Source organism: Sceloporus undulatus, chromosome 1, assembly GCF_019175285.1.
Source record: "Sceloporus undulatus isolate JIND9_A2432 ecotype Alabama chromosome 1, SceUnd_v1.1, whole genome shotgun sequence".
Taxonomy (NCBI): Eukaryota; Metazoa; Chordata; class Lepidosauria; order Squamata; family Phrynosomatidae; genus Sceloporus; species Sceloporus undulatus.
This window is the reverse complement of record NC_056522.1, coordinates 168,906,825-168,931,816: the sequence shown is the minus strand read 5'-3', so window position 1 is coordinate 168,931,816 and position 24,992 is coordinate 168,906,825. Positions and strand designations below refer to the sequence as shown.

Sequence of the window (24,992 nt, the reverse complement as noted above, 5' to 3'; positions counted from 1 at the left end):
GAGCACCCACCATGAAGGCCCTCTCTTGTGTCCCCACCAACCATGCTTGCGACTGTGGTGGGACTGAGAGATTATGGTCTCAGGGTCCATATAGGCTCAGTGCTGGTTTTGGGGTAGAGGAGAGGCAGTATACAAACAACAACAATTCTTTTGCACTGAAAAGTATAGTCCCTAATTAATTATAGTTGTTTTATTGGCATGCTATTCATCTTACAAACAAGAAAAGGCAGACCATGAATACGTAGTCAGGTTATTTACTCCAACAACAGATTAAAATGATTCCAAAAGTTAGAAACTTTTCTAGAACAATGATGAAAATTGCTGAACCTCTCTTTATTTTTGTCCTGGTCTGGTTTTGTTTCTGATGGTTGCTGGATAGTCATATTAAATAGTTTTTCCTCATTTGTTAATATTTACAGTTCTATTTTATGCTGACTTTTATCAGTAATTTTAGCCTTGGCAAACAGGATAGTATCTGCTGCTGCTGTTGCTGCTGGTGGTAGTAGCAGTAGTAACAGTTAAAACTTAGGTTGCATCCTCATTGCAGAAATAATTCAGTTTGACACCACTTTATCTGCCATGGCTCAATGCTATGGGAGTCTGGAAACTGTAGTTTTGTGAGACATTTAGCTTGTTCTGTCAGAGAGTTCTTGTGCCACAACAAACTACAATTCCCAAAATTCTATAGCATTGAGCCATGGCAGCTAAAGTGGTGTCAGACTGGATTATTTCTGCAGTATAGATGCAGCCCTAGATGCAGTTAAGGGCTTGACAGACTGGCCATTAAGGCCAGCCTGGGCATGGAGTCGGGGCGTGGCATCCACATGATGCATGCTTGACTCCATCCCCAGGCCAGTGTGACACTACGCACCACTCCACACAGTGCGCAGAGTCACGACGCTCCTCTGATGCTGCATCTACATTACGCAGAGCAAAAGGAGCGTGGAAAAGCCAAGCGCCGGCAGCTATGGTGCCCTTTCCAGAGTACAAAAAGGAGCCATTTTTTGTGGCTCCTTTTTGTGCCATGGAAAGGAGAGATTGGGGCCACAGCGTGTGGTTGCCATGGCCCGATCTGATGCAGATAGAGCCGGCTGCTGGCCGCCCCTTAGGGGTGGTCTGTACAGCCCCTAAATTCCAAATAGCTAATTGTTTGAAATTGGTTTGTTTCCCAAAAACTGAGGTATAACTACATCACTTAACAAGGAATAATTTTATTCTTTCAGCAGTGTGATTTAGTGGCTTTTTTAAAATAGTTACGGCGATGTGATGTCGCTAAATGGTGGAGGGGGACTAATCCATGGTTCAAATGCTGGCTCATACTGTTTCTTATACTGTTTCCTCATGCTCTGTTGTGGTTGTTGAGGTACTGAAAATGTGAATAATAGGATAGTGTGTCTTCTATTACAGGTCAGTGGCTTGTAACCTTCAAATGTGTTTTTTTTTTAAAAAAAACAACAACTAAAATTACCTATTCTAGTTACTTTTGAGAAAGAGGAAGGCAAAGATTTACTTTTACAATTTTGTAGTGATTATGGCCATAAACCCTTTTGTTTGGGACCTTGGAACTGTAAATGTAACTAATTATTTTGAAATATATTATCAAACTCGGCCGAAAGTAGCAGGGCCAATACATTTTCCCTTCAAAACAACCCAGTGCATAAGGACCCCTCATTCCCTCCATCCCCTGAAAACACATTTGTTGAAGACACAAACACTTTATCCTTCTGTCTTACTCTCCCTTTTAAAAAGCAAAAGTTAAACCCAAAGCTCTTTCTCTAGGTTTCTCTTTAAGAGAAAATGCTATACAGATCGGGGAAAAAAAATTTCAGAACAATAAACAATTTTTAAGGGCCAGATGAGATTTTGTTCTCCAAAATTTTAGTTTTCATCATAGATTTTAAATGTGTGGTAATGGCAGAGGTAATGTAGTAAATGTGTAAAATACCAGCTTCTCATTAAAACTGAAGAATTGATATTTAATGTGGTGTGACTGACTGAATCCACACATTCCTGTGTGACTCAAATTTGCAACTCAGAAGAATAGGATTTTTGGATTTGAAACTGGACCAGATAAACAATTTACTTTCCACTTGTACCACTTGCCACCTAGTAAGAATATGTTTCAGACACTTATGTCTTAGCTTGCTGTGGAGTCATGGGTTTGTATCATGTGTTGCCTTTCTTAGCTGATGGCTGGCATCCTGTTAGTGACTTACAAAGACGTATGTTTTCTTGTGTCTGTACTTTTTTGACCATAGTATCATGTTTAAATTCATTTGAAGGATTCCGAAGTAGAGTTGAACATGTGGAGACAGTGCATAGGTGGTGCCATTGTGCCTTGCATATGCAGATTGCACTGTGCTCTGTAATCTTGCATGTCACATTTGTTCTTACATCCTTTTGTGCAGTGTTGCACTTCACTAATGCATAATTACTGCATAACTCTGCAAGTGTAGAGTTACACTCTGTTTCCTTGATCTCAGCCATGAATTAATGTTTGTTCTGATGTGTGAAACATATCCATTAAATTATGCTGATTGCCATGGCATCTGATGAAATATTACCTAATAATCAACACTGAAGTGGTGGTTTTCTAGAGCCAAACTGAATCTTATGTGAGAATTCCTTAATTTATACATCAGTCCAATTAGAAACTCCAAACTAATTTTCTAATCCAGAGTGGATGAGTATCATATGGACTGGGGCCTCAGCACAAGGAAAGAGTGTACTCCACTGTCATAGCAATGATTTTTCAAATTCAAATCTTCCAGTATGCAAGAGGAAAAGCACAGTTTTTGTGAATTGGATCCTCCCTCCCCCCATGGCTAAAGCCAATCCAATTCAAAACAGGTCCACTCAGGGCTGTTTTTTGAGAAAGGAACTCCAACATAATGGAGTTTTGCCCTACTTAATTCAGAGGATGAATGTAACAGAATCATAGGACATCAACTCTGAAGAATTTTCAAACTTTTTATTTCATCCATACGGCCTCTCACTTTTATGGTACTTTTACTGCACTTTTACTGATGGTGCACCTAGCTGTACGTATATCAGAAAGGGCATAGTTCAGACAATTCTTTCTGCCAATATCTGTCCTCTAAGCTTTGGCACCAAGAACAGGCCTTTGTTCCCCATGCATTCAACATCCTTGTCCCATTTCCATAGCCACCAAGATTTCCATATTTGAATAAGGTTGCAGGCATCAACTTCAATGCATATACACTTTTTCCTAAGAATGTTTGTTGCAGGCTGACTTATAAATATCATAAGTAAATAGTTGTAACTGAGTGATCAGTCTTGCTGCTTAGTCCTTTGTCACTGGATCATCACCAAATATATGCTATATTCCAATATCATGGTTGGAAAGGATGTCCATATGGACACGTATGCTCCAGGTGTGAAGCTAGGTGGGGGAGAAACATTAGAGCATTTTTCTCCATAGGAATCCTGCCCCTATGAAATTTTTCTTCAGCCTCTAAATTTCTAACTTTGCAGTAAATTAAAAATTTTGTTCAAGAATTTAGAAATACAGTTTAGAAAAGGGACAGGCATCGTTCCCAAACAAATGTAAACAAAGCATTTACAGGGAATGCTAGAATTTTGGGACTGAGGAAAATATCATGGGGGGGGGGTTAAATTCTTACGGACAGACAATACCCTCACCCCAACTACCCTTGTAGCTATATGCCTGGTGTACACCAGGGTCCTAACTGGAAAGTATATTCTTTCTTCCATTGTGGTTGAGGGAAAAGATCGGCTTCATTATTGTCGGAACAAGACCCCTGGTTTGAGCTATGATAAATGGCTTTTAGGTGGCTCAACTACTGGAAGGATCAGTTACACCATGTATTTAGCATTTCAGGAAAAGAAAAAGAAAAAGAGCTTTGAGTCTATTTGCTTTGGCCCAACATGAATGGGATGACACCATGCAAGTGAAAAGGCGAGAAAACCTGAGTGCACTAACGGGCAGCGGCTGGTGCTGCAGTAAAAGGCTGAGGTTGGCAGTGGAGGCCGCAAGCGGGTCGGCTCTTACCTGACCACCTGCAAAAATGACAGGGGTGGAGGCGGGCTTTGGGCGATAGGGAATGGTGGCACCTTTTGGTGGGGACTAGGAAAAGGGACAAGGAGAGGGAGAGAGAACATTAGACCACATTTCCTGAAATGTTAGCAAAAAAAGAGAGTTAGAGAGCAACTGAAAGTTCAAAGCACACTGTGTGTTAATTTATGATACCAGCAATGAAACTACAACAGATTTCATTTCATTTCTAGAGAGGAAAAAAGGAAAAGCTAAATAATAACAAAACAGACACAAAGGACTTTGCAATTCATATTTGATTAGTGCTATTTAAGCACTGCCATGCCCCGTCCCAGTAATCCTTATAATAACCTGGTATGGTCATTCGTCTCACTGTCATATTGTGATAGGGTCATCTAGTCAATTCAAAACAAACCATGGCCTTCTGGAACACAGTTAATGCTCTCAGCTTATACCAGTCCCGTTTGCTGTACTTTATTATTTTTTGTCTGTGAAGGTTTTATTTTGAAATCTTCTGAGCTCTGCTCAGCTTCATAGCTTAGCCTAAACATGATCAGCTTGATATGCCCACCTGAAAAACCCACTCTGTCTATTAAGACACAGACTTGGCATTTCCCAATCATACTGCCTTCTCTTCCTCAACATTCCAGAGCCACAGCTAAGCACATGGTTTGAATCCCTTCCTCCCAAAGGTTAGAGGCTTCAGCAAATGCTGCCTATCTCCTAATGGGATGACCCTTGCGGGAGCAAAGACCATAACTCACCTCCCTGTAGTCTTCCACCACAGTTCAACCTACAAGGCATTAACTGACTTACAGCCTGCCTGTCACATGGCGCCATGCATTTCTTTCACAAAAAACTCTCAGATCAACATGTTTTTTTTAGCATTTTCCAGCACATTTATAACTGTTATAAACCATGACTCCATACCTCCCCATTATATAGATTATTTATCATTAGGTAGTAATCATCAAAGAGAACCAGAATACTGTAGCAGTCTGAGTGTTGAACTATGACTCTGGAGATCATGGTATAATTCTCTGCTTAGCCACGGAAACCCATTGGCTGGCCCAAGGTGAGTCACACACACTCAGCCCCAGAAAACCCCACCTTAGGTTCACCATAAATCGGAAACAACTTGAAGGCATGCGAAAATTAATCATCAGTAACTATCATACACATTACTGTATGTACCAAACTAGGATATTATTCCAGATTGATTTTTTTTTGCAAGACTTTTATCCAGCACTTCTCCCAGAAACAGAACTCAAAACAGGTCACAACATGATTAAATATATGGGAAAATTTTAAATAAAAAGCCACCAGAATTTTTTTTTTAAAGTGTAATGCTCCGTTTGTTTTGGGTAAAGATTTATGTGTTCTCAGAATCACTAGCCCCTTTATCTGATGCTTTATGTGTAGTCCCCCACCCCCACTCCTGGTCTAGCAGCTTGAACTGTTCTGCCTTCATGTGCAAAGTGGATCAGGAGGGCTGATAGATATCTGGTTGATTTGCAGCAAGGTTTTCCAATTCTCAAAGTTTAATAATAGCAAGAACAAAAATATTTTCCTAACTAAGGCACGGTACATGCCGCCTGCAAAAGGCGGGTTGGAGCCATCTCTCATTGCTGTGCAGCATTACTGCAGCAACCAAATGTTGCAGTGCTGCTGCACAGCAAAAAAGGAGCATGTGTAAGTATCTCCAGTTTGCTGCGCAGCTGCGATGCCACAAGCGCCATAGGACAGCACGGTGATGTCACAGCTATGCCGCACCATTAGGATGTGGCGCAGCACTGACGTCACTGACACGTGCGATGTGTGGGTGGGGCCATGCAATCATGGCACCACCCCCCCACACACTTACTAGGGTTAGGGAGCATCCAGTTGGTGCGTGCTCCCTAAACCTAGTATTACCAGGAGCGGGCCACTTTATGGCTGTGTGTACTGGCCCTAAATTAAGCTGCTGAAAAAACAAACAAACTGGAGACTGCAGACCCTTAGGTTGCCTGTTGTGTGCTTCAGAAATCCACATACCAGGATGCAAAAACGATAACTATTTGATTTACTTCCTATTGCTTTAGCCTTCTAAAATGTTTGTTGTAATAGCTCATGTGAAGGAAATCGGTTTCCAATGGTACACAAAATTCTGTACGTATGAATTTATTTATATTTTTCTCTGTGTGTATTGGGGGGGGGGAGTTACATAGCTTTCATCAGATTATCTGTGGCCTCCAAATTTTAAACAACTATTACTATAAAGCATGTTTGTAAGGCAAATTCTACAGGCCACAGTACTTGACTTTTATGCGAGGAAATACATGGAATTGATCTGTTTTGGTAACACCACCATTGCTGGTGTAGAACAGTATAGTGACAGTTAAATTAACCATTAGGGTTCATGACAGTGAAGTGCATGGAAGATGGAGTTCTGGAATGAATAGTGGGGGTCGGGGAGGGCTGGCAAGAGATCAGGGCCTATGGGAGTATCACAAAGCAAGGCAAAATATCTTCTGGCCTAAACTTCCTCATGTTTTTATGAAAACATGAATATTATGAAGATGAGTCTAAACAATTTCCTGGCTGAAAAGTTTCTTAAATGTTCTGGCTCTAGTTAGTGAATCTATAGTAAAAGAACAACAAGAAACTGCTTGTTTTTAGTACCAGGGCAACTGAATGTTGGTTTCAATGGGATTTGTGCACTTTTCCTTCAGCATCCTTCTTGTAAATATCAGACAAACCCCAAACATAATTTCACATTCTCCGTGCTAATTCTTGCTTCTAGTTTTTGTGTCAACATGCAGGCATGTACACACACTCATACGCACAGAGGCCATGCAAAATCAAACAATGCATTTGAAAGGCCTTTTCATTGTTTTAGAAAAAAGAGCTCATACTTCCTTCAAAAGCATAAAGTAGTAATAACAGAATATGAACAGGTCTGATGTTTGAACTATCTTTTAGGTCTCAAGAAGATGTACTATAGGAAGTTTAAATTAATTAGAATAACGGATCAGACAAATTCATTAGTCCATTGCTGCTTGCTGCTATGTTAGTTAGGGCTTCTGAAGGATATAATGGCTTCACATTAAAGAACCATAGGCAAGCTCTACTGTATCTTTTACACAGTCAGTATATAATTATTCAATGCACTTCACTTTGTATACATTTTATGTAGTAACTCTTTATTATTAGGCATTGCCCTGAGATAAACAATATCTCTCCATATCTTTAGTATGTTGCTTGCTATATTACTTCGAGTCTTCTTGGAGCCCACTGTATGATTTGTGTCATCCAAAAAAACCTAACAAACCCTAAAGCAAGGTGGAAAACTGAGTTGGTGCTATAGCCAGTCCGTTCTCCCTATTTCTCCACAGTGTGCACAGTAAAACCAAATACTTCTGTTTTCCTCTGTAGACCCTCTCAAAGTGGGGACAGAAACATCAAGAAGATATTTGAGGTAGTAAAACATCAAATTCAGTTATTGAAGAGTTGGGGTTACTGAGAAGTACAGTGTTTTGTAATGCTTGTGAGCTGAGGTTGAAATATTTTCATTTGTTTTCATGCAAGGGAGGCTTTTTTTGGGGGGGGGAGGAATGATCCAAAAATTGAACTCAATTCTTGGAGAATTTGGGGTGGGGTTATTTGTGGGACTGATGAGGGGCTTTGAGGGCCACAAAACTGCCGCTTTGCTATAAAACATATAGAAGAAACCATGACTGTTACAAGCATGGTTTCTTCTATATGTTTTATAGCAAAGCGGCAGTTTTGTTACAATCTACCTGTTTCAGTCAAAGCATTTTAAAAGCTCTGGTTTTATTTATTTTATCCTGTGTTTTCTATATTGCCTTTTTAGCCATATAAAGCTGTGACTCATTAAACATTTAGTAGACAAGAATTTATGACAATACCAAACAATGATCTAGTTCTTAATGACAAGAAATGCAGATTGTCTGAGACTGAAGAGTTGGTTATTTTTTCCTGTATACTTTACCCCCATTGTTACAGACTGTACCTCCAGCATCACCACACAGATCTGTTTGACACATTGGATAATGGCATCGGGGGTCCCTGAGATGGTGACTGCCCTCTCTGTGGAGTTGGGCAGCATGTCCCCCGCTACTTGCACCTGAGCACCTGTTGACTGGGATAAGGAGCAAGAAATAAAGAGAATAAAACAACAAATAAATACAGAAAAATACTTAATGAGTCCTAGGTTGATAACAAGAAACTAGAAGATAATGTACAAAGAAGCAAAATCCACCTTTCCATTCACTGATTAATTTACACCTACTTGCAAAATATCTGTCACAGAAATACAGTCAGCAATTGTAATTTCATAATATAGAAAACATTTGATGCAATAATTGGATGTGATTTTTTTTGGTTGCTCTTCAACCATTAATTATGATTATTAACTGGCTTTGCAGCTCCATAGCTTTGCTGTAAAACACATAGAAGAAACCATGCCTGTAATAATCTACCTATTTCAATCAAAACATTTTAAAAAATGCTTTGGTTTTTGTTTATTTTATTCTGTGTTTTCTGTATTGCCTTTTTAGCCATCAAACTGAATCAAGTTCCATACAGACTATTGAAAGAGACTTGAAAAGCAAATAATTTAAGTCAAAGGGTATTTGCATTTAAGCTAATTTTGATAATGTCATGACTGTAGGAGTGCCATAGTATCTGGATCACAGATACTCAGCAATCAAAATGCCAGCATGGAAGACTCTTGGCCCCAGCACCACTGGAGAACCTGAGACCCCTGAACTCCTGAACCCCAAACCTCTCTGCTTGAGATCCATGAGCCTAGATGAACCCTAGTAGCCCCGGTGCCTAGCTCCAGCATAGGTACAACCCACCCTCTCCAAGAGCAACAGTGCTTCCACACCAGCAGTATGCCCAACATGAGTTGCTGGAAAGACAAAGTGCTAGGTTTCAAGCCAAAGTCCATTTTAGGTGTTGCCATTGTGTAAGCAAGGGTGGGCTCTGAAAAGGGTGGTCTTGGTCCAAGGTTATGAGAAATCTTACTCGAGTTTCAGACTTTGCTGGAGCAAGATGCTCACTTGAACTTTTCCTAGATACTGTCCTTTGTTCAAGGCATTTAAAAAGTAATCATTGTGCATCCAAATGGGCATCCAGTCCTGGCCTTTGAACTGCCAATGGAGACAAATGAACATGAGCAATTTAATCAGTAAATTGCATGATTGCTGCCCTTTTCAATGTCTCCTGCAATTTAACACAAACCATGAATAAAAATACTCTCCAAACACAGTCACCCCTCCACATTCATGGGGGTTAAGGGTGCAAGACCCTCAGCAAAGTGAAAAAAAAAGTGAATATTCCTAGGCCCCCAAACATGCATGGTACAGACTCCTGTCAACATTCCATTTTCCAACTGGCTACCAGCATGCCAGATTTTAAACCCCAACACATCGATCCCCTCGCCCCATGCCTGTTTGTCCCAATCCACCTCCTCTCAATTTCCCATCCTGCGGCTGCCAAAAGAGCCAGCCAGGTCTTCAAGCACTATCCACCCTATAAATGCCTCACTCCCCTCCTGTTTGTCCCAATCCACCACCTCTCAATTTCTAATCTTCCAAAAGAGTCAGCCAGGTTTCAACCCACTTTCTAGCCCATAGATTTCCCACCCCACTCCTGTTCTTCTCAATCCACCTCCTCTCAATCTCTCATCTTTCTGAAAAAGCAAGCCAGGTTTTAATCCACTTTCCACCCTATCAATCTCTCACTCCACTACTGTTCTTTCCAACCACCACCTTACCATCTCCCCTCCTGCCAAAAGAGCCAGGCAGATTTTCAAATGCTTTCCCCACTATTGATCACTCACTCCACTCCTTTTGTGTCCTAGTCCACTACTTTGCAATCTCTTATCCTTTCAAAAAAGCCAGCCAGGTTTTAAACTGCTTTCCAGCCCATAGATCTCCTCCCCTCATTCCTGTTTCTCCCAAGCTTGTCTCAATTTCTCGTCCTTCCAAAAGAGACATCCGGATTTAAACCACTTTCCACTCTATTGATCTCTCTATTACACTTGGGGACATTCATGGTATTTCCATTTTCACAGGGGTCCTGTACCCCTAACCCCTGCAAATATGGAGGGGTGACTGTATTTTCAATTCTTGATTTGAAGTAATTTAATTCAAGTAGTGCACATGGGCCAAATAATAAATCTTGTTAGGATATTGATGTCTGTAAAATGCACATGTAAGTCTGTATTGACTTCCCTCCTTTAAAAAAAATCACTTTCAGTCCAGTCTGAATGTCAAGATGCCATGTAGTGGAAAAGAATCTGCTCATGAACTTTCTGAATGAGAGAATGGACACCCAATCAAAACTTCTTTAAAATGTCTGCTTTGTTGCCACCATGGGTTTATGCTGCTGGGCTGAACATGACAGATAGGATCAGTGAACATAAAGTTTGTGGTCTGAAGCCAAAGGCTTGTGTCAAGACCATTTTCTCTGAAATAGTGCTCTAGTTTAATCTGTCAGCAGAACATGGCTCTGGCTCTTACTTTGACAAAGTTTGCTACATGAGATTCTACCAACCAGAAAAATAGTCTCTCCATCATTCTTCCTAGAAAACCGTCCTTTGCAAAATAAGAAAGCATGGGGAGGGAGTGGTGTCTGCTACCCTTAAAGAAGCAGTGAGGCAGTCAGTCTTAACAAAACCTATCCTGGAGCTTGTGATTCTTGACAACAAGTTCCTGGTCACAAATATGCTCCTTTGAGGGAAGGGTTGTGAGAGATCTGTTGCAGATACTTTTGGTTCTGACTATACAGAACCATTTCAATCTGGTTTCAGATCTATATCACACAGTACTTGGAGAATGGGAATGGAATGGAATGGAACAAAAATGTGTGTTATCACACGGGAGAATGCCACCAATGCCGCTGGGAGTCCCCAATCTATTCCCCAACCATTCCACAGCAGCCAATTTTGAAGGACTGTTCAGAATCATTCTTCAAAATTGACTGCTATGGAATGGTTGGGGAACAGATTGGGGACTCCCAGAAGCATAAGTGGTGTTCTCCCATGTAATAACACACATTTCCCCCCTGTTCTGTTCCGTTCCCATTCCTCAGAGTGCAGTGTGATAAACCTACTAGTTTTGCAACTGAATCAGTTATCAAGAGAGGGACAGGAGGAGTATAATCCTATTGTTCTTACTTGACACATTGGTGGCTTTTGCTATTGTTACCCATAGGATTCTTTTGCATTGGTGCAATATGTTGGGATGGAGATACTGAACTTTAGTGTGTCCACTAATTCCTACAAGGTAGGTTCCAGAGAGGACCTAAATACCCTAAAGGCAACAGATCCTTTTTGATCTTGGAAACTAAGCAGGCTCATCCTGGTTACTGCTTGCATGGGGAACACTTTTGGTTCTGCTTATACAGAACCATTTCAATCTGGGTTCAGACCTGATAGGAAATTGTCAATGGATACCAGGTTCTGTAGGCTATATTTCAGGGGAAGGAACTGGCAAAATCATCTCTGACTATTCCTTGTTACAAAAATCCTATGAAATTAATGGGGTTGCCACAAGTTGATGTTTGACTTGATATAGTACTGTGTGATATAGAGATGAAACCAGATCTATACATGCACAAGTTCCAGAGAATGGGAGAACTGGAAGACATTTTCTTTTCCTTCCCATCTGTCCCAGTGGTTATGCTACTGAGTGCCACAAAGTACATACTTATCTAGTCTCCAATGCTGTTTAACATCTATGTGAAACAACTGGGAATGGCCACTTGGAGATCCGGAGCAAATTGTCACCAGTATGTTGTTGAAATCTGGATCCTTTATTTTTGTTCATCACATCTGAATCAGCTAAGGCCAGGCAAGTTGTGGATCACTGCCTTGAAAACAATGGTGGACTAGATGACAGCTAAAAAGTGAGGCTGAATTGTGCCAGAGCATTGTCCTTGGGAATAAATAGACTACCTGTAGCTTCTAACATACTGTTGTATGAATGACTTCTGCTGAAGGAATTTAGCCTTTGGGTTCAACAGGAGAGGCTACCTGTGCCTGAGATCCACTCCACCATTATTCAGAGCAGAGAATTTAGCATAGAGGTGTCCACTACATGACGCACTCTTTCCTCTGAGATTAGACATACAATGAATGTTTTTTTTCTTTCCCCCCACTTTACTTTTTGTTGATGCATACCTATTTTTAAAAACAATTTCTAGTTTAGTTCAGCTTTACCATTCATTTTATAGATATTGTATTACATAGTTTCTATATTACTTTGTATTGGATCTTTTAAAAAATATATCGGTATATACTGCTTTGAAATCTTCAGTTATGGACAGTTGGTAAATATTTGTACAAAAACCCCAGGCTTACCTCCCTGATTTCCTTAATCTTGGAGCCTCCTTTGCCAATCAGTGATCCACACTGGCTAGCTGGCACAACCAACCTTAGTGTTACAGGTGGCTTACTAGTAGCTGTGCTGTTGCTCATAGAGTTGATTATATCCTAAACAAAGGAAGACACCCATAGATACAAATGCTATTTTATTGCAAATTAGACAGGAATTTTTTTATGTCCTATGATTTTGGATGAGATGACAAAGAGAATTATCCTTCTCCTGCATTAGTTGGTGGTAAAAATGTGAACATTGGCCCATGCCTACACACACACACACACACACACACAATGTTGCTCTCAAAAATTTCTAGGACCACAGTTTAAAGAATGAGGAAGATTGGTGGTTAAATATGAAGGTAGATTTTGACCACTGACACATTCAGCACACTTTTATAGAATCAGAGTACTATAATGAAGGCTACTTCCTTTGCCGCAATGGTATTTTATATAGATACCTGCATGTCAAAGAGTGTTCAAAACTGGTATGCATTCATTTCATATAAATCCTGATCTTTATTGGACTGATTCAATGAAATTCAGGATTCAGTTGAAGTGCAACAATGATTTTGGTCAGAGACAATTCTGGATCCTTATGAGGTATTGTGGGTAATGCAGAGATTTGGGAACAAAGTCAAAGACAGGCTATGTGTTTGTAAAAGATTATTTATTTATTTTATATGCCATCTTTGTCCCATAGCAGGACCCAAGGTGGTTCACAACATGAAACATTTCTCCTCATGTTTCCAAGTGAAGAAGATGCTAGGATGGGAGATGGCATATGTGAGGTATAATTTTTTTAGACAACTGGTCTAAAGTCTAATCATTACTTCACCAGGGCTTTCCACTCATAGTGCTATGGGAACTAATTACTGAAATAATACATGTCATTGCTTCAAGTCTCTTATGTGCTTTTTTCTCGTTTGTTCTTTCCTCTGGGCAATATGAAAATTTAAAATGCATTTTAAAATCAAGGAAAATTTATCCTTGTCAAATTCACTTTCATAGATTTCATGTTTTTTATTATCGGTTTTTCAACTGTCATTTGATTAGTTGCAGTCAACAATTCCATTATCTTCCACTGCAATTATTAACACATTTCTTACCTCCTCAAATTTGTAAGCAATCATGGCAAAAGCTTTGAAGATGGCATCAGTTGGGCCTGTAATGGTGACGATTCTCTCTGGACAATTTCCCTCTGAGATATTGATTCGTGCTCCACTCTACAATAGAGAGACCATACATTGTCATACAAAAGCATATGCTAATTACATCCAGTACACATTTATAGTGGTTTCTGAAATAATACATTAATCTCTATATTAGTTTTGTTCCATTAGAAAGAATCCGTTATCTCACTTTGGAATGTGTAGACAACTTAATTTTGGGACTACTCAGTATCCACTGGCCTTGTCCCTAATTTTTTGCCCAGACTTTATGCATGTGTGTGTAACCTGCATATACATAGACAGAGAATATGGTTTCTGTATTCTGTAAAATTGCTGATTATCCTTGGGCTTTAGTACTTTGCACTGTGCTTTTCTCACAAGCAAATACAATTCATCTTTCATCATTCTGTTGTGAGAGCTGTGTGAAATGTGACTGCATAAATACTACCACTCATGTAAAGAAATACACACACCCTCCCTGCTCCCCGCCTCTGTTTTTAATGACATCTGGGAATCATCCTATTTGTTTTTATATTTCTTTGCAGAATCATTATGAAGTACTGGATGCTCACCTCCTCACGCATCTTTTTCACCGTTTCTCCTTTCTGAAATGAGATTTTAAAAAGCCTGCTTTAATACATTAACACTTGCAAAACTGTACAGAAATGCCTCCAGGTAGTCTACATTATCTTACTTACAAAAGGAATGTAATGTAAAGATGGTCTTATCCGTTGAAGTAAAAACAATGGTAAACCACCACACACACACACTCTAACTGTTGGTTCTAAATTATTTGTGGGGATTTCACTTCCATAAAGAAGACTTTTTCTAATATGCAACTTATATACCGGTATGTTAAAATGCATCTTGAATGTTTTAATCCTAAAATCCTAGGTAGATTCTCCCCAGCAAATATGGGCTATTTATAAATATATTTCTAGAGAGCAATCAATCAGTCATTTCAGTCCCTTTCTCCAGCAGATGCAATCGCATTTCAAGCACAAAGTAAATGAAGAACCCACCACATTGCACATCAGTATACAGCATCCCTTCAGATGTTACCATTACAGCACAGAAAGCAGAAAATATTTACATGCATATTTAATGTAAGCAACCTATCCCTACCTACTATGCATCCATACCCTTACACATACATCTTGTGTTGCACTTGTTAAAATAATTTTCTAAATATGCTCTGGTTCCAGTTCCAGCAACAGTGAATATTAGTGTATCATTCAGATTAGGGATCCTGACTGATTACTGCCATTTTAGCAAGAATGATGAAAGACTAACCCACTGGGCACATTGGGACATTTTTGCCACAGTTTTGGTCCTCCGGGGCTGATATATATATCAGGCATGCTTTGATTGAGAGTTTCTGCATGGCAGGGGGTTGGACTGGATGGCCCTTGTGGTCTTTTCCAACTCTACGATTCTATGAATACCCAGCTAGTTTGGGGCAATTAGCTTACCGTTGCAAGAAGTGACATTTGACCACTTTGTGATTGTTAAAAAGGGGGGGCTCATATGGGCCCAAAATGTGGCAAAAATGTATCCTACACCTCATAGATAATGTTTGAGGTATTGAGGGGCAAAGCATAAAATATACTTCTTTTGCAGGAAGGGTGCAATAGAGTGGTGTGCCCCCCAAGGTCTTCCACAGTTGCCCATCCCTCCTTCATTCATAAGCCAGGGGTTTGCAAACCTGGCTTGTAAAATGAATGACAAATCATGACCTCATGCTAAACAAGTCAACTGTCTAGTTGGTGACTATAAAGGCAGAAGCCAACCAGGAGAGAAGAAGCTACACACACCAGCCTGCCATGAGATGTCAAGATTCTTATTTTATTGTTCCATGGGGCCATTTTCAGAAACTGGCTTGAAACTATCGCTACTAATTTTGAAATGTGTTTGTTTAAGAGTTACAACATGAAAGGTCTTTCTTACAAGATTTTTTTTCTTACAAGATAAATTTAGTCAGAATGATTTATATGTGATCTGGTCTTCTAATACAGTGCTCCAGAAAGTGGTAGCCTCTGGACTGGTGCTGGTCCTGGAGCCATTGCCTGCCTATTCCTAGACAGCTTCCAGGAAAGAAAGAAACAATTGTACCCAATGGGGACAGATTTACTGCTGGTCCCTGGCACATTGGGAATTTTTTTTCTAACCCCCCCCCCCCCCCGATAGCCTCTCTAATACTTTGGAAGCACTGTTCGAATACTTTTGAAGTGAGATGTATATCCGTTGCCTCTATGGATATGGATATTCAGGAAGAGATTGGCATAACGGAGTTCAGTGTAGCACTGATAATGTTGCTACTTAGGTTGGGTAGGTTTTCCATTGCACTGTGCAAAACAGACCAGGTGATTTGTGGTTATTCAAGATTCAATAATGAGAAGAGGGAGGGAGCATATAGATCTCATATGTATTCCCTCTCACAGATATAGCTGTGCCCATCTACAATATTTAAAGGCATAATTTAAGAAATTACCTTCCCAATGATGCTTCCAACTTCCTGTTTTAAAAGAGAAATAGTATTACTCATTAGCAAAATATGGTATTCACAATGCTGACTGTATTCTTAGCTTACTAAACTAAACTATCTTTGCCTCTTGGCCACATAGAGGGGGGGAAAAAGTTCCATTACTACTTTCTGTTCCTTGAAAGTGAGTATCATAGAATGCTTGTGCCCTGGTAGTATAAATCAAGATGCTCAGTAGAACAAGAAATTGTGATCCTTTTTATTTCTTGAAAGTTGAAGTTCTACTGTATGTTAATGAAATGCCATATTAAAGAGTGAATCACTGTGGTCCTTGACATCAGAATGTTCTAAAATAGGCAGAAGCTTGTAACTTACATACTGCTGAGCACATCAATCAAGGAGTTTTTCTTCCAAACATGCATGCATCTTTTATAGGGTTACATGACTCCAAACCCTGTATACAGCAATGGACTCAAAACTGCACCCAACACTGTTGATGATGGGAGGATCAATTCTGAACTTCAATCAAGCAAACACTTTTCTTGTAGAAACCTTTATTCAGAACTTCAAATGACTCAACTAATTTTTTTAGCACTCTAAATTGTCAGATCCCTGCATCTCTAATTTACAGTAGCATGGGCAAGTATCTTAGAAACTAAATAACAATGTCACAAATATGTAGTGAGAGGGAGCTGGAGGAGATACTGTATTTTCTGGCATATAAAACTACTTTTTAACCCAGGAAAATCTTCTCAAAAGTCGGGGTCGTCTTATACGGCGGGTCTTATAGGGCAGGTGCTGAAACTCCTGCGCCAGACTGGAGAGTCTGTGGTCACCGCATATAGTGGGGGGAGCTTAAAAACGGCCGCAGATGCATCCCTGCCGTATGCGGCGATTGTATGAAAGCAGCTACCACTCTGATAGTCTTGGAGACAGGGAGGGCTGGGCAGGTAGGGAGAGCTGACCAGTCCAAGCAGGCTTTGTATACAACAAGGTTTCCTGCTAAGTACCTGCATGTCATAAGCATTTGAATTAAAATTACCATATTGAAATCAAATCTGATGTTTTTTTTAATTTTTATTTGGTGTGCGTTGGAAGAGGGGTAGTCTTATATGGTGAGTATATCCCAAACTCTATATTTTAACTGGAAAAGTAGGGGGTCGTCTTATACGCTCAGTCATCTTATACGCCAGAAAATACGGTATATACAGATAAAGGAGAAGAATTCAAATATATCTACTGGGTAGAACACTCTTGAGAAATATTCATTTTGGGAATCAGATGTCTTCTGAGAGACCCACCCTAGTGGGTCTGCACCCCCTAATGATGTCCCTGGGTGTCATCAAAATTTCCAGAGGATTCATGAAAAAAATGGCTTTGAATGATTTATATATCTGTCTTGGAGAAATGATATGTGAATACAATTTGCATTTATATATGAACAAGTATTGCCTTCATTGCCATGGCAAGATCAAAAGTGATTTCAAATAAACATGTGCACGCCGCTCACCTTCCCATGCATCAACAACCGAATTGTGAGAGTCACGTTCAAGCCACCTTCGGAGACTTTAGATTCCATCATCTATTGTGGTATGGTAAGCAGCAGGGCAACCGAAGACCAGAGGAAATGAAGTACCTCCAAGGGAGAGAATCACCTGTCAAAATGACAAGCAAGCAAATACTACTTTGGTTTCTTGCTTTACAGAGTTGAAAATGGCTTCAGACACAGAAACATAAAAGCATTTGACATGTTGTAAAACAGTTAGTGAGCTATGAAAAGATCTTCCCATAAAAATTCTGGTCCGAGTACATTGCCAAAACTGCTAGTTATTCTAACATAATTTCCTTTTAAGTTTCTTTATATTTTGTGTGTCCCTGTTCCCTAATTCCTTTTACCCAGATTCTGAATCATACGACAGACATATGATCTTACTTGGATAGATAATCTTTGGCAACTTACATATGAGCATAGCAAAAGCAATCAAATTCCACTAGTAGGCCAGCACTTAAAATAAACCAAATACATTTTGTTCCTTGCAACATTTTACAGACTGTAAATTTACATTGCAATCTAGCTTCCTTTTACTAGCTTTTAAACATGAATAAGTATTTCTCTGTATTCCCATCAAAACCAGACACCATGAAGAGATTTCTTTCTAAGCTATCATCTTGTTTGTCTGCTATATTAAAATTAGATATTTCCAAGATGCAGTCATGGAAAAAAATTATGCCAAATGCATTTTTAAAGAGTGTTCCCTAATCCTCCTCTCTCCAAAATCAGATGGAAGTAATTATTACCACAAAATTGTTTCCTGTTTGTTGTTGTTGTTGTTGTTGAGCCCCCTAGGCAAGATGCCCCCAGTGGCCCTCCTTTCACTCCCAGCTTTCATTACTAGTCTTCTACCATAGGGTAGAATATGTCAGTGGAGACTGTACTTCCTTTCCTTTGCTCTTATCCATGCCACTGGCCAGAGAGTTGAAGTAGCCTGAGCATAATGGGGGTGGTGAGAGTGAGATTAATGTTTTGAAAATGACATACATTTATGCTCTTGGCCCCTTGCTGTTTTGGAACAACTGCTATTGACTTTAGTGTTCAAGGGAGAATTTGGGCAACTTTTGTTGGTTAGACTACAGTTTTCCCATGTAATCTTAAAATCACTTCTTACTTTTCTAAAATAGAGCTTGGAAAAGCGTGTTTCTTTCTATTTAGTGCAGAGTTTGGAAAACTTAATTTTCAACCAGAGACAGTTTCAAATTTGCTAGACTTGTTCATTATTTGCATTACTGTCTACGCTCATAGCACCTCTGAGACTAACTGAAAAAGAAATCTTGGTAGCATGAGCATTCAAAGACCTTTATCTACATACTGATTTCCCAGACTAACACAGCTATATCTTTGTATATACTCACTTATATGTCTAGAAATTTCAGTAAAAAATTTGACCCAATAAACCTAGGTCAACTTATCCATGGGTCAGTGTAACTAGTGTACTTTATATAAAAAAGAAGCCATCTCTTTCTTTGAGTAGAGTGGCAAAAAGTGAGAGCTTAGGGGCTGTACAAACAGCCCCTAAGGGGCGGCATGCAACCACCTTTTACTGGCTGGATTGGGGCCACGGCCACCACACGCTGCGGCCCTGATCCAGCTTCCGGAGGGCAAAAAAAGGAGCCACAAAATGCAGCTCTCCTTTTTGTGCCCTCTAAAATGCATCATAGCTGTGGTGGCGCGGCTTTGTAATGCCCTTTTGGCACTGCATCATCTAGATGAAGTGCCAGGATCGCGCCATGACACCATATACTGTCAAGGATGGTGCGTGGTGCTATGGAATGAGGGAGGGGGAGTCACGGAAGCTTCCCTGTGACTCTGCCCACAGGCCAGCATGTTAAAATCTAAGGCTATAATCACTGCTAACATCTGTGCAATTTTCTTTGCTTTGCCTTTTCATCCTTGTTGACATGGGTTCATTTTCTTATCCCCTCTGTGTCAGGTCACCTCCCCCACACATTGCACACCCATCATTCACCGTACCTCCCTCTTTATCTTTCCAGCACTTTGGGTGGCCACAAAAAGTTATACCTTCTGGAATTCTGTGTGTTCTTTGGCATTGTTTTCATTTGCCTCTTCCTTAACATCCTTTGTTACATAGCCCTAAGTTTTATCCTCGATTTATAGCAGCAATAGCAGTTTCATTTATGCAGCTTCATACTGTACTAAGCAATCTCTAAGTGGTTTACAACTGTAAGCTAAATGCCCCCCAAAACCTGGGTAATCCTTTTAGCGACCTTGGAAGGATGCCAGGCTGAGTCGACGCTGAGCCTCTGGCTGGGATTGAACTCACAGCCTTGTGCTTTGTGAGTGAGTGGCTGCAGTACTGACATTTAATCGCTATGCCACCAGGGCTCGATTTATCCACTGTTAATATCAAGATCCATAATTTGAGCCCCAAAATCTGCCTTTGACTTGTACATGAGTTCTATTAGTTGAACAGATATAGAACATGTTTTGAACAAGATGAATGGATGCCTAATGTGTAATGCCTAATGACATAATAGAGGATATCCTTGGCTCTCACATTTGGGGCCTGAAACCTTAAGGACTGGGATGCGCTTGATCTGGGAGCTCTATTAGAAAGGTAATTGAGAGGTGTTTGTTTTGAGACTGACTGAAAGAAATTCAAACATGCATGAAATGCACATATGCATCTGTATCTTGAAAGAAAATAAATTTAGAAATGAGCACTGAGATGCAATGTGTGTTTAAATATCAATTTTAGTAAGGATTTCATTTTGAAAAATTGTAGCTTCATGTGAAAAAGCTGGCAAGAAGCAACATTTAAAACAACATGTTTTAAAGCATGAATTTATTGGTAGTTATTTTAGGAGAAATTATTTATAAAATGGCTCTTCTACCAACTTTGCTTCAGTGATTAATTTTGTTGATTCCTGCTGAGAAATCACCAGTCTCTGGAAGAGTTTTTCTCCAGCACAAGAACAAGACTCAGAGCACGGTGGGTCACAAATCAGAAAAAAAAAATCCTTCTAATGTTTCTATGCTTCTAATCTTTAAAAGTCCACATAATAAGGCAACAGGCTATTTTAGTTTAGGTGCACAATCTGCAAAATTAGTGTTAAAAGGCTCTGATAGTAAGTGAACAATGGAAAACGACTGCCAGTCAGAATTGGCATCATGTGTATATATGCCGTTAAGTCACTTGTTGACTTATGGCAACCCCATGAATTTCATGGGGTTTTCTTAGGCAACAAACACTCAAAGGTAGTTTGCCACTGCCATCCTCTGAAATATCGCCTACAGCACCTGGTATTCCTTGGCACTGAGCTAGAAACGCAAAGTATCTGAACTGCTTTGAGGTAACTTCATATGTACTAGAACAGTAGCTGGAATGCAAGCACAATCTGGCAAATGTAAGCACAATCTGGCAACTGCAACAGCCCTTGTAAGCTAATTAAGGATCCAGCTCTATTTCCACTTCTTGTCAGATGTTATCTTTGTCTTCTTGTCAGATGTTATCCCTGCTTGTTCCTCCCTTGTTCTGGTGCTGAAAACCAGCCCCAGAGCTGGATATGTGCTAGAGGAACTTGGTTTTGCAATCCCACTTCTGCCTTTCAGAATCACCATTCTGCACCTGATCATAGCTAGGTTAAGTAAAAAGCAAAGTAGCTCTTGCAAGGCCAAAGTCTACCATCCTAGTGTAAGTTGCAGAATAAAGGGGTGGTGGTCATGGTCTTTATAATATATTCTCACAAATACAAACACTGATTTTTTTAAGTGCAATCACAGGATGCAAAGGCTGAAAAAAGGCAAAGAAGCGGCAGCGTGTCAGGCAGCAAAGAATGTTGAAAGACAGTTACAGCAGAGGCATGAAGGAATTTGGAAAAGAAAAGCACAGGGGCATCCATTGTGGGAATTACTGTATATACTCATATATAAGTCTAGAAATTATTGTCAAAAAATTGACTCCCTAAACCTGAGCTGACTTATCTGCAGGTCAATGTAAGTACTGTACTATAATTTAATTTTTATATAAAAAAGTAACCATCCCCTGGTGAAAGGTAAGAGTGTCATCTGTTCTGGAAACACTCACACCCCCTTCATAGTCTCTCATCCATGAACCCTTTAGTATGAGCACAAACAGTTATGCCAGCTGGAATTTTGTAATTTTTTCTGGCACTGTTTTCCTTTGCTTCATCCTTTGCATCCTTTGTTACATACTGTTAAGTTTTACTCTCGACTTATCCATGAATCATATCTAAATCCAATTTTTTGTCCTCAAACCTGCCTTTGACCTACACATGAGGTCGACGTACAGTCAAGTATATATGGTACACAGCACCTACTCTTGCAATAAATCTAGGGCAGAAGACAAGTGTCCATTTCTCCCTTTTTAATAAGTCAATGAAGCAGTAAGCGCTTCTATGTTTAGTCTTTATATAGAAGAGGAAGGGTTTGTTGTTTCCAATTCCATATCTTGTTTTCAAGGATCCAGTGTGCACTGATCAGTGATTCTGATTTCAGACTCTTCCCACTGATATATATGGAGAAGGTGAGAGAGGAGTTTGCTGTTGCAGGACTTTAATGGAGGAATTTATCCATGTCATTAATGGAGAAATTTAACTGAGGTGTGTCCAGTTCAAGGAGCTGCTCAACTGGGCTCTGCATTTTCCTCTATCTAGCAAATGTAAAGACTGAGAATCAAGCAGTTATGTAAATGTTTCCAATTGATTGAAAAAGTGGGTCATGTGTTAGCCAAATGCTCCTGGCTCTAAGATTTATCAGCGTTATTAAATTATACATGCTTCATGCTTCAGTGTGCAGGGAAGCTACATTAGTCTTTTCTTAACCATACTGGTGAAAAGGTAAGCATTTTGTTCGGAAGCTCTGTGAAAACATGGGACACAATACAGAAAAGGTTTTGGGTGGGTTTTTTTTTTTACTTTGTGTAAAATGTGTGCCCTTCAACATATAGAGATGTACATAAAAGCCCAAATACATTTTTCTAGAAACATGCTATTTGGAAGTATCCTAATAATAGCATGCATTTTATGCCGTAAGTGAGCCCTCTGAAGCTTTTAGACTTCATACATCCCTTTGTCTTGTACTTGTTTTTCAAAGAAATAATGAAATGACTTTGTGCATTCATTTGGAAATGCTGAAGGTTGGGCTGCGTGCATCCTGGGGTGGGTGGGGATGGTAGGGTCTAAAAAGAGATCACATAAGCAGACATTAGTCCATTTTTTATATTTTGTATTGCTTCTACCTGAATTATGGTCAAGCTTAAAGAGAACCATTTTGAGATCTGATTAGAAGCCAGTGTGATTGTCTTCCTTGCTTAGGATGATGATGATGATTAGTATTATTAGTGGTTCACATTTATTCCACCTTTTGGCCAAAACTGGGATTCTAGGATCCTTGAGAGATGGCTGTCAAGTCCTTGATTAAATACACCCAGCAGAGGAAAGTTCACTATCTATGAAGTCTACACCATTGCCAAACTGCTCTGACATTTTGCTGAATCTCTTTCCCTACATTTTGAACCCTGTGATTTTACTGGTTGTACTGCTGTCTTTTAGAGCCACAGGGGGCTTATCTCTTCCATCAATTGTATGATAGCGCTTTAGATACTTGAAGACCGGTATCATGTCTCCTTTTACATCTTCTCTTCTCCAGGCGGAATGTACCCAGCTCTTTCAACAAGCTTTATAGCACTTAGTTTCCAGAGCACTCGCCATCTTGATAGTTTTTTTCTCTGAATGTCCTCTGTATTACCAATGTCATCCTTAAACATTCTACACAGATTTACTAATGTAGAATAGAACAGAAACATTACTCCCAGCAACTTAGGCACAATACTTCCTTTATTAAAGCCCAGGTTTTAATAGCTGAATCACACTACCAGCTCATAATCGGCCCTTGGCTTTTAAAGACATGTATGTCCTTTTATGTGTAGTGCTGTCAAATCAGACAACCTGCTCCTGTCCTTGGATCTTTACTTTTATCTCTTGAATCTTATTTCCCTAGTTTGGGATTTATGTTTCAGCCTGACTAGATACTTTCTGATATTGATTCTGTCATCTTGTGGCACTAGGTATCCTTTCTAGACTCATATTATCTGTAAACAGGATAAGCATCTCCTTTACATCCACATCCAGGTCATTTATTAAAATGCTGAACAACATAGGCCTTAAGTCTCAGCCTTGTGGCATTCCTGTTGTGGTCTTCCAGAGAAACAGAGCCATTAAGAAGCAATCAATGAGCATGGATGCTCATCCATAACGGTTGAAATGGCCAACCAACATTTTATCATGTTGTCAGCAAGTATATAATGGGAAATGCTTTGCAGAAATATAATATATCCACAGTATTGCCATGAACCTCTGGATCAGGAATTCGGTTAAAACAAAAGGGACCAAGTTGGTCTGTCATGATTTATTCTTGACAAAACCAGGCTGGCTCCTGGTAATCTGTGTATTACTTTCTATATGTTGACTGCAATTTGTTCTGAAAGTAATGTGTTCTGGGTTTTGACTGATATGGATGTCAAAATGAATGGTCTGTAGTTTCCTAGATCCTTCTTTCTGCCCAGTTATGAAGATGATAACAACAGTTTCTCATCTCAGGTCTTCTGGCAGCACACCTGTCTCTCAAGATTTCTCCAGGATTGTAGCAACAACTCTGAAACAACATCTGCAGTCACTTTCAGCACCCTGGAATTTCTCAGACGACTGGTGAGAAGAGTAAATACAATCGCTGTTAAGTCCAGTAGGAACCAAGTTCAGAATCTCAGGCTTCAGTAGTGGAAACTCAACAACCATTTGTTTGGTACATATAGTTCCAGTCCAGAAATGTTCATTGTCAGAATTAAGCAGTAAGCATTAACACTGTCTAATTAAACTACACACATTTTCAAATTCCTGGTGGGCTCTGTTCTCAATCATTACTATTAATAAACTCAGTTTCTCTCTCTTGTTCCTACAGTTGCACTTTGTTGTTCCAGCTAGAATCTTTTCACAGAAATGACTTTGAACAGGTTTGAGTTATATAGACCTCTTCACCAGAGATATCTGTGGCTGAAATCACTATGTCTCTGCAATAGCTTATAAAATAATTACTATTATTATTATTCAACTTTGGTAGATTTTCTCAGCCCTCTTTATCATGAATTTCAAAATGACACAGTCACTTTCCCTCAAGGATAAAATAATTACTATTATTTTAGGGCAAGCAAGATGCATTTCCTTACATTTGACCCACCAAAAACATACTGCAGAACAATGCAATCAAAAGCAATAACACAAACAATGCAAACTAAGAACTTCTCCTAAATGTATCATGTGCAACAGGTATTAAACAATCTGTCCCACAACACCTTGGTATTTGTCTTATATGATCATGCT

General features: G+C 39.6%; 1 protein-coding gene across 27 annotated transcripts in view; it reads right to left on the bottom strand.

Annotated features, from left to right (window-relative positions):
• Nucleotides 1-24,992, bottom strand: part of PCBP3 (poly(rC) binding protein 3) — a 96,290-nt gene that overhangs the window by 42,540 nt on the left and 28,758 nt on the right. For 10 of the 27 annotated variants that reach the window (XM_042445705.1, XM_042445706.1, XM_042445687.1 and 7 more), the window contains exons 2-8: nucleotides 17,590-17,734; nucleotides 16,089-16,112; nucleotides 14,170-14,202; nucleotides 13,535-13,651; nucleotides 12,408-12,539; nucleotides 8,028-8,177; nucleotides 3,965-4,108 (exon numbers count right to left, since the gene is read on the bottom strand). In XM_042445705.1, coding sequence (XP_042301639.1) covers nucleotides 3,965-4,108; nucleotides 8,028-8,177; nucleotides 12,408-12,539; nucleotides 13,535-13,651; nucleotides 14,170-14,202; nucleotides 16,089-16,112; nucleotides 17,590-17,661 — 672 coding nt within the window. In that variant the 5' untranslated portion in view covers nucleotides 17,662-17,734. Of the gene's footprint in view, nucleotides 1-3,964; nucleotides 4,109-8,027; nucleotides 8,178-12,407; nucleotides 12,540-13,534; nucleotides 13,652-14,169; nucleotides 14,203-16,088; nucleotides 16,113-17,589; nucleotides 17,735-18,377; nucleotides 18,419-24,992 lie in introns of those variants that run through there. The other 17 variants (XM_042445689.1, XM_042445690.1, XM_042445695.1 and 14 more) reach the window with 7 other exon arrangements.